This window comes from Aspergillus pseudotamarii (genome assembly GCF_009193445.1).
Source record: "Aspergillus pseudotamarii strain CBS 117625 unplaced genomic scaffold BDV38scaffold_9, whole genome shotgun sequence".
Lineage (NCBI taxonomy): Eukaryota > Fungi > Ascomycota > Eurotiomycetes > Eurotiales > Aspergillaceae > Aspergillus > Aspergillus pseudotamarii.
In genome coordinates, this window is record NW_022475023.1 from 320777 (window position 1) to 334873 (window position 14097).

Sequence of the window (14097 nt, forward strand, 5' to 3'; positions counted from 1 at the left end):
GCTGAGACTGTCGCACAATATATAGGGAGCCAACCGCTATACACTGATCAGTCTACGTTGGCTTACACTTTTCTGACACGCGTCTCTAAGTAAGAAGACTAAGTGTTTTCTGGAGGTCACTGATCTGTAACACGACTGTATAACTGGCCCTAGTGTTTGGGAGCCTCGTCAGTATGCTGGAGGCCAGAGCTTCTTCTCTGTCTCCCACCATGGCCGATTCTCCCAATTCCGTTACTCCAGAACGCCGAGTGATATGCTTGTCACGTCCCGCCACACGCTCAGCAGTCGCAGGACCGACGGCCGATGAGAAACCCAGACAACACCACCCATGCTTTTTCCCAACTCTTGCCCGGTTACGAACTCCCCTCTATCCTCTGGTATCCAGCACTACCGCCCTCGCACACCCAGAATTCCCGGTCACTCTCCTTGCCTACCATCTCCTGACTTCTCGACAACTAGACGATCTTGCCATCCATTATCATCAAGTGTGGCCACCAGCTCCGGCGACCTCCTACTATCCCGTGGTCATTCCACCCTGGGTTGGTACAGAAAACGAAAAGGATGTGGACGTGGAGACTAAGCGGCGGCGGTTCGGTCGATTCATCGGGCTCCAGCGTTGTGAGACCCCCGCCGAAGAAGAGGAATCATACTCCTGGGGAATGGAACAAGGCACTGAGACAGAGCTGCTGGAGCTGATGAACCAGGAGTGGAATGAAAGTGGGATGTCCTCACTAATCGATTCAACCATGGGAGGCTTTTCAAAGTCCTGACAGTGAGTCGCTCCCTGTAAAGTCTCGTTCGTTCCATATTCACCACCTCCGAAGTTATAGCACACAAGGGCTTCATTTTCGTCATATATAGACTTAAACAAGCCTAGTCATCTAAAACCCCAGGGGGTTGTACCTGGACTGCTCCTTTTTTTTTCCCCGCGATCTGTCGCCGTCGAATGACATGGCTTGTGCTATGGGCGGAAATGCCTATCTCAAGTCTCAAATTGAGGGTCCTGGATTGCCTTGCTCAGTCACACCCGTTCGTGTCTTATTTCAATGGTCTCTTATGCTTTTCTTACGGTTGCACTTTGGGCTGTCCTTCTCAATATGTTACGCTTCTTACGAGCATATTAGTCACCCTTCTCGATAGAATAAATAGATGTAGCTAACAGCACAATCGATTTATCGCACCAGATACTATCACGTAATATCATTGTTAACTAACTCCAAATGTCCAGTGCTTATTAATTCTCGTCAAGAATTGTTTTGGTCTTGAGATCACTTCGTTGAGTACCATCGCATTTAACCACGATGCATATTTCATACCATGGGCATTCTAGCTCACCCGCCAGGTACACACGAAAACTACTAAAATCAGCCAAGTTTCCCGACACGGCTTAACGTAGCCCTAACGATAACTGATGGAAATCATTTATCCGCGGGGTAAACTTGCGGGGGAAGCTCTTGGTATCCAGGTTTTAGGCTGTCCGGCTAAAGTAGACGATTTACCATTAGATAGATAAATACAGCTTCATATCTCCAACCCCAACAACCACGCAAAATAAAATAAAAAAGAACGACCAAAAGTCGCAACTAACAATTACAATCACTCAAAATGTCTAACTCCAACCCCCCTCTGATAACCCACATGTACACCGCCGACCCCTCTGCTCACGTCTTCAACAACAAAGTGTACATCTATCCCTCCCACGACCGTGAAACAGACATCCAATTTAACGATAATGGCGACCAATACGATATGGTAGACTACCACGTCTTCTCCATGGACTCCATCTCCGGTCCCGTAACAGACCATGGCGTCGTCCTGACTCTCTCCGACGTCCCCTGGGCAAGCAAGCAGCTCTGGGCACCTGATGCAGCAACCAAAGATGGTAAATACTATCTCTATCTCCCCGCCCGGGATCACGAAGGTATATTCCGGATCGGGGTAGCTGTGGCCGACAAACCGGAGGGTCCGTTCACGGCCCAGAAGAGTTTCATCGCGGGGAGCTATAGTATTGATCCTGCGTCGTTTGTGGATGATGATGGCAAGGCGTATCTTTATTTTGGGGGCATTTGGGGTGGGCAGTTACAGTGTTGGTCGAAGGGTGCTGGTGCGGATGCTGTGGGGGAATGGGTGTTTGATGCTTCGAAGACGGGGCCTCAGGAACCGTCTGGTGAAAATGAGATTGCTCTCCATCCGCGTGTTGCGCAGTTGACGGATGATATGTTGGAGTTTGCGACCCCTGTGCAGGAGCTGGTTATTTTGGACCAGGATGGGGGCGGTCCTATTAAGGCTGATGATCACGAGCGTCGCTTTTTCGAGGCCTCTTGGATGCATAAGTATAACGGGACGTATTATTTTAGTTATTCGACTGGGGATACGCATTATATTGCGTATGCGACTGGGGAAAGTCCGTTCGGTCCGTTTAGATACAGGGGTCGCATATTGGAGCCTGTATTGGGATGGACGACGCACCATTCGATTGTGGAGTTCGGGGGGCGCTGGTGGATCTTTTATCACGATTGTGAACTTTCCAAGGGCGTGAGTCATTTGAGGAGTGTGAAGGTTCGGGAGATTGCGTATGATAATAAGGGAGATATCTATTTAGTGGACTGAATGAATGAGAAGATTTTGTGAGTCAATTGTACTTGTATTGAGTCTTGGTTCTTTAGTTGGGACGAATGTAGGTTTCGTGTATGAACTATTGCGTAGTGTAGGTCTAATGCGCCATTCCCTTTTCTCGGTTCTCGACGACAAGGTTCCAGTACTTCTCGCGACTGCGTATGCGTAGTGTCTTGCCATATTTGATCATGACAAGGAAGACGGATGCGCAGGCCATGCCGATGAATGCGGCGGAGATGAAGCAGTTTTGATATCCCAAGTTATTGATCCAGGGGGTGATGCTGCATCTCGTTAGCATGTACCGCTACTTTTGGATAGAGAACGGATGACATACCCGTAGCCGATAGCGAAGGACATTGTGTTGCGAACTAAGATGATACTTGTCATCGCGTCGCCGCTTAGCTCCCGGTAGCTGTCGACGAGGTAGTTTACACTCAGGGTCACGCCACATGTATTCGCCATCGCAAGAAGGCACATCGCTACTAGGAGCCCAAACCAGTGAACCTGATGCGCTGCACCCACACCCCAGAGTATCAGTGAGCCCGGAAGGATGACGAGACAGACAAGGAACGGCCAGAGACGGTGTTCGGCTTCCATGATTCCGTTGTTCCGTCGAGCAAGTCGGATAGTTAGCCAGTCGCTGAATCTGCCGGTGAAGATAGCGCTATATATCAGTTAGCATTGTATCCGTGGGTGTTGACTTTGAAGGTGGGGGAGACTTACCCAAGACCCACGCCGAGACAACATGCAATGTAGGAAAGGCCGACAATTGCGGTGCTTTTTCAGTAAGAAACGTGTTCAAATAGCTGTCAAGGGCTAAATACCTGAAGTTGTATGGAGCAGATCCAAGAATAATTGATGCAGTTGCATTTAACACATTAAAAAAGATCAAGTATGAGCCATATGAGAAACTGTTCCGCAAGTTACTTTTCTAAGTTTCCGATGGTACTGAGAGTTCTAAACTTACCCTGCGTAAAAAACAACGGGCCAGCTCAAGTAATATAAAGCATGCCAGAGCCGTCTAAGCATATGGTTCTTTGGCTGACGCGGTCCCAGAAGTGACAGCTTCTGGATGTACGTTTTCTTGCTGTATACATTATGTACCTCACCGGCCTCTGTGTCTGTATGTCGAGGAGTGTCAACAGGGTCAGCCTTCTCTTGCCCCCCTTTCTCCAATGTTGAACTAGCTGGATCAGCTGGGTTCGTAGGAGTGATATGTTCAACACTTTCACGCGTATAATTTGTCTCCTCCATGCAGAAGAAAAGGAACGCAGCGGTGACGGCACAGAAAATGGCAGGGTAATAAAACACCCATTGCCAGCCTTGGTACTCGGCGATGAAGCCACATATAACCGGAGCAAAATAGTTACTGCCGGCCAGGAAGAAGGCATACAGACCCATATATGTTCCGCGTTCGTGCGTGAAGTACTGGTGCCGTCAGATAGGTTTGTGACGAGGTCTCATTAGGATACGCACCACATCCGTAACTGTTATTTCTGGAAGGGCCTCGATTGGTGCCAAGAAAAAGCCGGTCACGATACTACGAGCGATCCATTGACCATTATTTGTTATATAAGGACTGGCTTGTCAGCATCGATTGATCAAGTTGGAGTTAGAGCTGTACATACCCCCATATTAGCGTGCCCTAACCGTATACCCATGTTAGAAGTTGGCTTCATCTATCCGTCGTCGAGACTTACCATCATTCCGATCAATGAGACTATGTATGTAAGTCGCTTGCCATACTGCAATGCAAACGGTTGCCAGAACAGTAAGCCCCATCCTGCGAGCAGGAACATATATCCCGTTCCTTCATTTAAAGTACCAACAGAGACTCCTGTCTCCTCGGAGAGTGGAACCAGTACAGAGTAGACAACCGAGCATGCAATACCTGCGAACAAGGTGTACCTTTAAATCCAAAAAGCAATTAGCTCGTGCCTAACATGCGTTATCACCACGTGCTGTGAAGACTTACAAACTGACACAGGTGGTTGACAGCAATTTCCGTCGTGAAGACCAGTTCAGTGGGTCATCAGGGTCATCTGAAGGCTGGGGAACAAGAATAATGTCACTATTTCCCCCGTTCAGATGTCGTGTAGCCAACGTATGCTCCAAATCCACCAGGGTAAATGTGCCCGGGATGGCATTCCTGTCCACACCTGGCGTCATGCTGCGATGGCACTGTGTGATATCCCTTGTGTTTTAAAAGATGAAATGAAAATGTAGATCTAATCGAATATAGACAGATACATTACCCCAATGCTCCAGTAAGGGGCCAACCCTGTAGAAGAGCGGTGTCCAGAAGGTAATAAATGGCAGGCTTCACAACGCATCCCTTGTAGCGGAACCAGAGACGTCGCTTCGATCCGCGCTTCGATCCGCGCTTCGACCTATCAATTTCATGGAAACCGAAGATATTCTCCGGTTAACCGAATTATCCGGCGATCTCGAGAGGGGTTAAGCATTTGCACCACTTTCTGCATAAGCAAGGCGGGATCCATTCGACTATTCCAGACCCCAATCTTCAACTCAGTCGGCGCTAAGTGAAGATAAATTGATAACAACGCGTTCGTGATCCTGATGAATCTAATGCGGAGAAGAGGGGACGTACCACAAATGACTCGTATCTGGGAGGGTTTGACTAGGAAAACGGGGCTTTCGATATGGGGGGGAAGTGATGTAAGTGATGTCTGTGGGTGGAAAGTGTCAACGGAATTCTTTCCGGGGATGACGCTTAGAGAAACCAATCACTGTATCGCGGTGACGGTAGCGAATTAACGTCCATGACGGCTGCTATCAAGGTTTACTCGATCACCTGCCACTCCACCACCCTAACTTATAAACTAATAACGTCTCATTCTTTGTTATCTTGGCTCTAAAAGCTATCTTGCCGAGTCCTACCGAGATAAACCCACTCGTTCCTTATCACTTCACTTATCCCCTGTTGTATGGCACTATGATAGGTTCCTATCTTCACTCACCCTTAGACCCAGGCCAGACCTTTTGCTGAGTGTGCACCAAAGATCACGACCTCACCAATCTCTAAGACTGACCAAGAATCTCTAGAATGAATAATTCTTTACGCTATATCCGAGATGATACCTTTTCTTGTTTTTTCTTCCCTCTCCCTGTTCTCTTTGCGTTCTATTCTACTCGGGAGAAAGCACTGCCTCAGCTGATAATATTCACACTTTTCCTAGTGTAACTCCAGAAGAATAATGATAGATCATTCATGCTTCAAAAGCAGATGGAAATTTTTTCCTGACTAGGGGTGAAAGTCCTGTGCACAGTATTCATGTCATGTTCGAAACCCCCCCCCCGCTATCAAGGTTCTGGCCCGTATATAGCTCTCACGCTCTGTCCTGTTTGGCACGAGGCTATACCCCACAACTTGTAATAGATACCCACCTAATCTAAGAAATTGAGCATCATGACATCTGCTCAAGAACAAACACAAAGACAACTCTTGCATAATGAGGTTGAGGATGTCTTTGACCCCAAAGTACGTCCTTTCTTGTGGGACTGTTGCCATTCTACTCTCTATTCTAAAAAGATAGCTTTTAGGTTCACCTTAATTATACCCCTCCTGCTTCCCTGCTCACCCTGAAAGATCTCGGGTTGAAAAGCTCGAACACATCAACCCCCATAGCAGGAAGTGTTCCGTTCCCTTTTCTCTCCGAGAGCGGAGTGCGTGCCTATCGACGATCGTTGATGAGGCCTCATATTTTAAGAAGCTGTGCAAAGTCATACGGCGCTGGAACATGTATCCTTCGCAATCTGGCCAAACATTCTAAATTCGTCTCTGACCTCTGGACGCATCCGGAGACAATGAGAATTGTATCTGAAGTTGCTGGCGTGCCACTGACTATAATCATGCCAACAGAAATTGGCCATACAAATATTCAAACTGCTGGGTGTACGGTGGATGATCTATTGAGCGAGCTTGAGGTGGAACCGAGAGCAAACTGTGTCTGCATGGATGAACAGGATGGCTATGATCCACTTAGGGAGAGTGCGGTCATACCTTGGCAGTAGGTTCTCTTTCGTTTGTCTCTGTCTATCGCAATGCCTTCTTTCTTTCTTTCTTCCTGTTTCACCCCGATTCATTTCTTAGCATTGTAGTACGTGCTGACAAAAAAAAAAGCTATGACTCTTACCCATACGTAGCGGTCCTAATGCTCAGCGATACTGCGCCCATGACCGGGGGAGAAACCTATATTAGGAAAGGTGACGGCAGTGCAGCAAAGGTACATGGTCACCAACCTATTGTGTCAATAATCCCATGACTAATAATTCTCCATATAGGTCGAGGGACCTTCCCTGGGACACTGCGTGATGCTTCAAGGAGGCCAAGTCGAACACCTAGCCGCTCGAGCCTTCGGAGCAACAGAGCGGATCACAACCATAACTTCATACCGCGCAGCCATACCTGGTCTCTACGACGATAGCTATATCTCAAATGTGCGACCATATTGCGATCTCCCCCAACTGTATACCGAGTGGACGAACTACCGACTCGAGAAAATGAAACAGGAAATCGAGCATATGCAAAATACTATCATCCAACACATTAGTCGAGATCGAGATAGCTTTCCCTTGGATGAGGTGTATCACTTCGCTGAGCAGCAGATATCGTACCTTAAGCGTACCGTCCGCCAGATGGTGGAGCAGACTCTCTGTGCAGACGTCAGGCGACGTTTCGATGTTCGGGAAACCAACACGGTCGGTGAGAAATGGGCTCGTATTCGTGTCCATCAGCAATTTAAGGATCTGCTTCCGGGTGTCATGGCGCAGACTTTGTTGTGGGGACCTGTTCTTCCGTATTTGAGGGATTGGGAGGAGACTAAATATATGATCAGGAGCGGGAATGCATCGTTGGTTTACAGTGAGCAGAGGACATTCTCGTGGAATCACAATCGATTTGAAGAGTATCTGTTCGGTGACGAGCTTCTCCGACAAGGTCTCAAGGAGGTTCTGGTAGCTTGGTTGCATCGCTTTGACTTGCTTAATCTTGAAAAAGATAGTTGAGGGACGTATGGTCTGAGCGGTGAATTTCCACTATGAAATATTGATATCTTGGCTTTGTGATAATGCAAGCGACCATGTGGAGCTCTTGTACAATTACTATATACTTCAGTCAGGAACTAACGGTGTCCCGCTGGATCGGCCCGCTGTGTATCGTTCCGTTGCCCTAACCAATCGAAATTCTGTTCGATAAGCTTATGGCTTTTTCTTGGCTTTCAATCGCCAGCATATATAAAGAGGCGATAACCGATTTATAGCATAGTCATGATGACTCGACAACACTGTATAGTTTTATTTCTTACCATATCATTTTCCTTCATCCTTCGCTTCTATACCAGAACCGCCGATATGGCTGTGAACAACACCAGCCTGGTAGACAAGAACCAGGCGTACTGGAAGTAAGTCAATCACGGAAAAGTATCCAAGAAAGGTGCAGTAGATCAATATATTAACCTCAAACAGTGGCGCAGCCAAAATTATCTTCAAAGACAACTGGGTGCACAACTTGCAGAAGCAGATATCCGACTTTCTCGTCAGCAACTTGGACTGGACCGGGGTTCAACTTCCCTCGAACGACTCCAAGAGACGTACAAAACTAATGGACTGCGCATGTGATAACAAGATAGTCTATATGGTATGTTCTAGACAGTGCCCATTAACCCCACTGCTAAGACCTGTACTGATGAGTTCGCTGCAATTATAGTCCCTTCACCACCTATTTTCCAAGTGCATCGGTATTGATGTCTCAGACGGAAGGTTAGATAAATACCGTGCTACTGCTGCAAGTCTAGGACTCCCCGAACATCGCATGATTGCCGTCCAAGTTAACCTTCTAGCCCCGACAGTTCAACCAACCAATCAATCCAACCCTTGACGATGAGGAGCCGAACGGCTTTGATCTGGTTGCCACCTGCATAGCCCTGCATCATGTTGAAGATATACAACTAGCTACGTAGCGCTTAGCATCGAGACTACGTCCCGGTGGCGTTTTCCTCATCATTGACTGGGCTACACGCGACTCGTCGGCCGTGAACCAGCATGCTTCGCCAGACGCAGTGAATCCCGAACACCCTGCTGCATTTACCATCTCTCATGATATTTTTACTCAGGAACAGATTGTCGGCTTATTTGACCAAGCTGGTTGCGGGGATGCGCGATTCGTGCTGGCTGATCGTATATTGGATGTTCCGGGTGCCGGCAGTGGAAAGATGCAATTGTTCTGGGGTTGGGCTAACAAGTTCTGATTCAATGTAGTGAGGACCGTGGATATATAGTGAACAGTGTAAAGGTCGCTCTGTACAGATTTACTGCTCTTTCAGTATCATGTAGTTTAGCTATGGGATAACGTCTTCAGTGGAACCCAAGACATCATTCTTCTGAAGGTATGCGTTCTGCTGCTAAGTGATACTAGTTATTATAGAACGCTTAGATCTTTTCGTGTGGCATCTTATTGATCCATTACTTCAACAGCATGGCAATACTTTAGCAGAACAGCACCCAGTAGCTAAGTATAGCATTTGTCCAGTTGTTTTTAACGGCCGGCCTTTATACAGACCCAATTACATATAGCTAGCTCATTTACAAATATATACATATGCTTGTCATAGACCGACAACGGCGAGCTACACCGAACTAGTATCGGCTGCATGCTCTCCTCTATTCTTTTCTCTATCATCATGATTTAACCACTGTACTGGTGGCCGGCCCATATAACCCTCTGCCATTTCCACTCCCCATCTGACATTGCCATCATCATCCTGAAACCATCCTAACCGCGCGCGAAGACAACTCTTCTCACTCTCAGTAAGCCTTCCGGCTTGCATCTCCCGGATCATGTGCACGAGGTTCTCACTTCCTGCAGTCAAAACCAACATGTCTCCAAGACATTCTACGTTCCGAATCAACCGCCTCAGGTACTGCCGATGAAAGACCGTCACGATAACTGTGGCAATAATAAGCCACGCTACTATGCTCACACTGAGCCACACAGCGACAGCGTTCATCTGTAGCATCTCGACGTTTTTAGAAACCCTCACCACGACCGTCCGATCTGTATGGGAGATTGGATGTATCTCATCCTGATAGTCTGTAAGCGGTGCATCTTCCAGAAGCGTAGCATCAGTTACGGCCGGGGTAAGGTCCGACGGTAAGCTTGCGTTAATGGGCTGATAGACCCAGCTACCTCTTGCCATGGTGAGGTTGCTGTTTGCGAAGTGCTGGAAGAAGGTGGAAAATGTTTTCGAAGAAAGAGATGAGAAGACCGTAGGATCGAGAAGTACCGCCGGGTCCTCGCCCGCTAGGGAGTACATGGAATAGGACATGAAGTCCAGATTTAACCCGTGCGCTTCGTCACGAATGTTGAAGGTATTGTCAGTTGTATCTTCCGTGATAAAGCCTAACATGCGACTTGGTCCGATGATGTTCTGAACGTTCGCTGCGGTAAGCATCTGCGTCATGAAAAGCACTCCGTAACTAGCAGCATAAATCGGATTAGCAATAGTTCGTCTGTCCTTGTGAATCTCATGAACCGAATGACTTACCTGATGGTTGCATTATAGTTAATCTGCGATAGTTCCTGGTCAGACGTTCTATGAGGCAGAAAGACGTCCGAAAACGCATTATCCGCAACTTGTGGTTCATCTGTGATGTTGAACGCTCGAACTTCACCAGTGGCAGGATCCACGGTCACCTCTGCATTGGCTGTTTCCACTAGCGGTATACAGTTCATGGCCGTTATCGAGGGTATATTCGTGAATAGCAGATGTGGTTGCTTATAGCCATGGGGTCCGAGCAATTCGGTTGCTGATTGCGCGTGGCCATGTATCCATTTGGTTGTGAAGTTACGGGACCAGGTCCTTGGGTTCCATTCTGCCGGATTGCCATTCGGTGACCAATAACCAACAGCAGCCATCGGATCTGTCCCAGCGTCGGTCCCGTTGCCACAGCACTCGATCGAGGATGGGTTGGCAAAGATCGGAGTGCATTTATCACAAGTTGTGTAGTTACGTGACGGTTCAGGGAATATCATGCTTGGTCGGTATTCGTTTAGTTTGAAGCCCACTCCTAACTGATACGCCATCTTGAGGTCCCCAGCGCTCGGGCTCAACATCCAACTGGACGAATTGCTCACATCAGTCGGTGTTATCCATGCTGAAAGATTTAGCAAGCCTTCATAGGGACTGCATTCAATTCTACCGCGGATAGCTGGTGTGGCAAGCGAGACATTGATTTGAGAATTCTTGTCAATACCTCCCTGATCATTGAGGTCAATCTTACCCCGGGTTGAAAGGCTGACGCTACTTAGATCGATGGGAACAAAGCTCCAGCCTCCCTTACTCCAGGCTGGCTCAGATCCATTCAAGGTCAGTTGGTTTGCAGCTGTATACATCCAGTGCGAGGACAAATTCCCATGGAGTTCAGCAAGGATGGTACCCAAGAAATTAGTGGCGTATCGTATAGTAAACTCTTGCGTTTTGAAGACATGAGGGATTTGACGAATCTCCAGCGAACGCTCCAGCGTATGTGTCTCTATTACCACTCCAGTGTCGCGCTGGAAGAGCGCTGACATGGTCGTAGTGACTAGAGGCCCACGGTTAGTGCATCCAGACCATACAGTGAATAATCATATAAACGTACATATCGGTGAAATAGCTGTGCCCAGCGTAACCCATACCAACATCCAGTGTCTATTCTTTAGAGCCTTAATAGTGGCCCACATCCAGTAAGATGATTGATATGATAGATGCACGCTCTCCGACAACGGCCGGTAGCGTTTAGCCATGGCCAGATATGGCTGTAGGCGGCAAAAAGTACTGTCAATAACACTCCACCATAAGCCGATACACACGGCTATGATGGTTGGGATCATGGAGAACGGCCCAACAGTGGACAGCTGTTTATCAAAAATGGAAATGTTTGCTTGATAGACGAAAGCTTTCCCATACAGCTGGGACAACTGAGCGAAATGGTACAATACAACAACCCCGGTGAGTACAGCTACAAGACATGCAAGTAGTACCAGTAGGGTTGGAAGACGGAGCACTCCTGGAATCCAGTTGGTTCTCGAGGATGATTCCGGGAGCGAATCCCTCATTGTTTGATTGACGGTTTCGCACTGATCAGGAATCGTCTCATGTAGTGCTCCTGAGTCTGTGTAATAACGCTTACCTTCCAAAAGTGTCTGCAGCTCCTTATCGGATGCCTGATTGAAGTCTTTGAAACAAAGCCTGGTCCGAGGACTCTCCACCAGAAGAAAAGTCGCACCGGCAAGTGATGCAGGATCAGTTTTCAGATTCAACGGTCTGTGCTGGAGTCGTGAGCATCTCCATGTGATTAAAAGGAGACAGAAGGATAGAAAGAACAAAACTATGAGCGTTATTGCAGGCCCGGCAGTAGTGGTCACTCTTCTTTCAACAGTGCTGACATGACCTTGGGTGGGAAGGTACTGAGAGGCACCTCGCTCGGTCAAGCTTGACTGGATCATTTCTCCAAAGAATCGTTGCTGAATCTCCGCCGCACGGGAAGTCCTATCTCTGTCTTCAATCATTGAAGTGAAATTATTCTTATATATTACCCATAACAGACGAGCTGGTCCGTAAAGATACGGAGTATGGTCGAAATCTAGGGTGAGCATGGAGCTCGTCCAATTGGGGTCCACTGCCTCATCTCGCATCATCTTGGTGCTCATCAGAGTATCCGGAACCTTCTGTCGGTTCTGAATGTATTCACTCTCATTAAAGGAGATCTTTGGCTCACTGCCCGAGAGGTCAATCAAGGCCGTGACATTAGCCATTGAATATGTTGTCATACATAGATTCACATTCAGGGTGCTGTTTCCCTCCAACAGCAGGAGGTAGTCATGGTCGGTACATTCCTTCGTTTGTGTCACATTTTTGATATCAAGATCGAGCGATGATCTGCTTGTGTTCATTCCTAGGAATGAGAAGTTCGACCAGCTGGCACCACCTTCAGTCCACATATTAGGACCGGTTACAATAGCTGAGAGTCCCAGCTTACAATCGCCGGAGGACCAGACAGTGGTATTAGAAGCCACGGTAACATTATTGTGATCGTCCCCTAGTACTACCTCCTTGCTGGACGAGCTTTCGACCTCCATTTTGTTGCACTCGAAATCACTTTTGAACACCGTAGTTTCCGCCTTCCACGTTTGTTGAATGGAAGGCAACGATCCAAACCGTGGGCTCTCCCAGGAAGTTGGCCAAAATGGAAGCATGGCCCACTTATCTGTAACCCATGGTGAAGTCGATACGTTTTGGGCAAAATGGCTAATCGTCCGAAAGCGAGCGATGCGACTCTGGCTAAGAGAAAAGGGCGTGTCGGGCCGTGGTGTCAGGCGAAGGAAGTCCGTCTGGCGTGGGACTGTCACGTCGGCCGAGACTAACAAAGCCGATGACAGCGGTGAGATCAAAAGAAATCCGAGGACATTGACCAAGGTTGCGCAAATCAACACCCAGCCTCTTGAGGAGCCCCCATTTTTCCTCCTGGTGAAACCATCGTGGAGCGCATTCCACCAGGCTCCGGGCTTTTGAAGAATACTTGAAGACGCCTCAGACCCTTCGGGACCTGCTAGCCGAGCAAATGGCTCCAATCGCTTGACGTCGTCCACCAGCATAGCTGTCAGTTGGATGTAGATGACTGCTACCAAAGTTGGGCTGAATCGCCAACCGAACAAGATCTTCGAGGATCCATTGTCCGACCCTAAACCATAATTTTTCTGGGACGTCACAAGCAATGCAATCGTCACGGCACACAGCAGCAAGGCTAGCAGGCTGAGCAGGCCAAGGAAGTTATTCTGGAGTGTAAACGGTAGCCAGCCCAGCGACTGTTTTCGTTGGTCAGGACGTAATTGCGACTCGGAGGCTGGCTGATCACGGGCTGGAACTATGTTGATCTCATGGACGCCATTCTTGACGCGAACACCTTCGCTACTGTCATCTTCCTCCTCACGAAACCTACTATGGGAATCACGCCTTTGGGGCCCATCAGAGAAATCTGCTGTGGAACCATTGGTCCCTTGTCTCAAAGATTCACTGCTTTGGCTGCGCAGGGTGGAAGGCCTTGAATCAGCAGAAACCGGGGAATCCGTAGAAAAATTATAATTATTAGAAGTGCGATCGTCCAAAGAGATGGCAGGCGACGGCGAGCGAGCCATCATGCACCGAACAACAGCAAGTTGCGAGTTGATGTATTCACAACCCACGGTTCGACCCCTACGAGAGATTGCGAGGATGGGAGAACATTTGGAAACTGGTCCCGGGGAGAGTGATAGCAGAAAAGACGCAAAAAGGAAGAGACACCCATGTCTATTATGGACTTTTTCACTCGAGGATTGAATGGAGGACCCTCATTTAGCGCTTGGGTACCGCCTCGCAAGGAGCATAGCACTAACGCTACTGCAAGGCTAACGGTGGGGATTTTGATGATCAGGGCTTCGTT

The 14097-nt window shown here is 48.1% G+C and overlaps 7 protein-coding genes across 7 annotated transcripts; 5 read left to right on the forward strand and 2 right to left on the reverse strand.

Moving 5' to 3' along the window:
- Positions 1–209: 209 nt before the first annotated feature.
- Positions 210–770, forward strand: BDV38DRAFT_279492 (uncharacterized protein; the record flags this gene model as incomplete). Its single annotated transcript, XM_032059033.1, has 1 exon — positions 210–770. One exon carries the CDS (start codon positions 210–212, stop codon positions 768–770), a length of 561 nt encoding a protein of 186 aa, XP_031917101.1.
- An 88-nt stretch (positions 771–858) lies between these two features.
- BDV38DRAFT_219269 (uncharacterized protein) lies at positions 859–1207 on the forward strand. The gene has a single exon (XM_032052770.1). The coding sequence runs from the start codon at positions 947–949 to the stop codon at positions 1157–1159; it is 213 nt and encodes a 70-aa protein (XP_031917102.1). The 5' UTR covers positions 859–946; the 3' UTR covers positions 1160–1207.
- A 1-nt stretch (position 1208) lies between these two features.
- BDV38DRAFT_219270 (glycoside hydrolase family 43 protein) lies at positions 1209–2935 on the forward strand. The gene has a single exon (XM_032052771.1). The coding sequence runs from the start codon at positions 1606–1608 to the stop codon at positions 2608–2610; it is 1005 nt and encodes a 334-aa protein (XP_031917103.1). The 5' UTR covers positions 1209–1605; the 3' UTR covers positions 2611–2935.
- BDV38DRAFT_219285 (putative MFS transporter) lies at positions 2662–4900 on the reverse strand. The gene is made up of 9 exons (XM_032052772.1): positions 4592–4900; positions 4317–4524; positions 4245–4261; positions 4093–4195; positions 3584–4044; positions 3441–3527; positions 3340–3393; positions 2951–3280; positions 2662–2897 (listed from the first exon to the last, which is right to left on the reverse strand). Exons 1-9 carry the CDS (start codon positions 4783–4785, stop codon positions 2714–2716), a joined length of 1638 nt encoding a protein of 545 aa, XP_031917104.1. The 5' UTR covers positions 4786–4900; the 3' UTR covers positions 2662–2713.
- A 1912-nt stretch (positions 4901–6812) lies between these two features.
- Positions 6813–7644, forward strand: BDV38DRAFT_268755 (uncharacterized protein; the record flags this gene model as incomplete). The annotated part of the gene is made up of 2 exons (XM_032056834.1): positions 6813–6863; positions 6922–7644. The coding sequence occupies 2 exons, from the start codon at positions 6813–6815 to the stop codon at positions 7642–7644; spliced, it is 774 nt and encodes a 257-aa protein (XP_031917105.1).
- Positions 7645–7989: 345 nt separating this feature from the next.
- Positions 7990–8885, forward strand: BDV38DRAFT_279496 (uncharacterized protein; the record flags this gene model as incomplete). Its single annotated transcript, XM_032059034.1, has 4 exons — positions 7990–8039; positions 8104–8275; positions 8345–8485; positions 8598–8885. The coding sequence occupies 4 exons, from the start codon at positions 7990–7992 to the stop codon at positions 8883–8885; spliced, it is 651 nt and encodes a 216-aa protein (XP_031917106.1).
- Positions 8886–9263: 378 nt separating this feature from the next.
- Positions 9264–13813, reverse strand: BDV38DRAFT_268756 (DUF3433 domain-containing protein; the record flags this gene model as incomplete). Its single annotated transcript, XM_032056835.1, has 4 exons — positions 9264–10113; positions 10182–11220; positions 11278–12395; positions 13044–13813. The coding sequence occupies 4 exons, from the start codon at positions 13811–13813 to the stop codon at positions 9264–9266; spliced, it is 3777 nt and encodes a 1258-aa protein (XP_031917107.1).
- Positions 13814–14097: the final 284 nt, after the last annotated feature.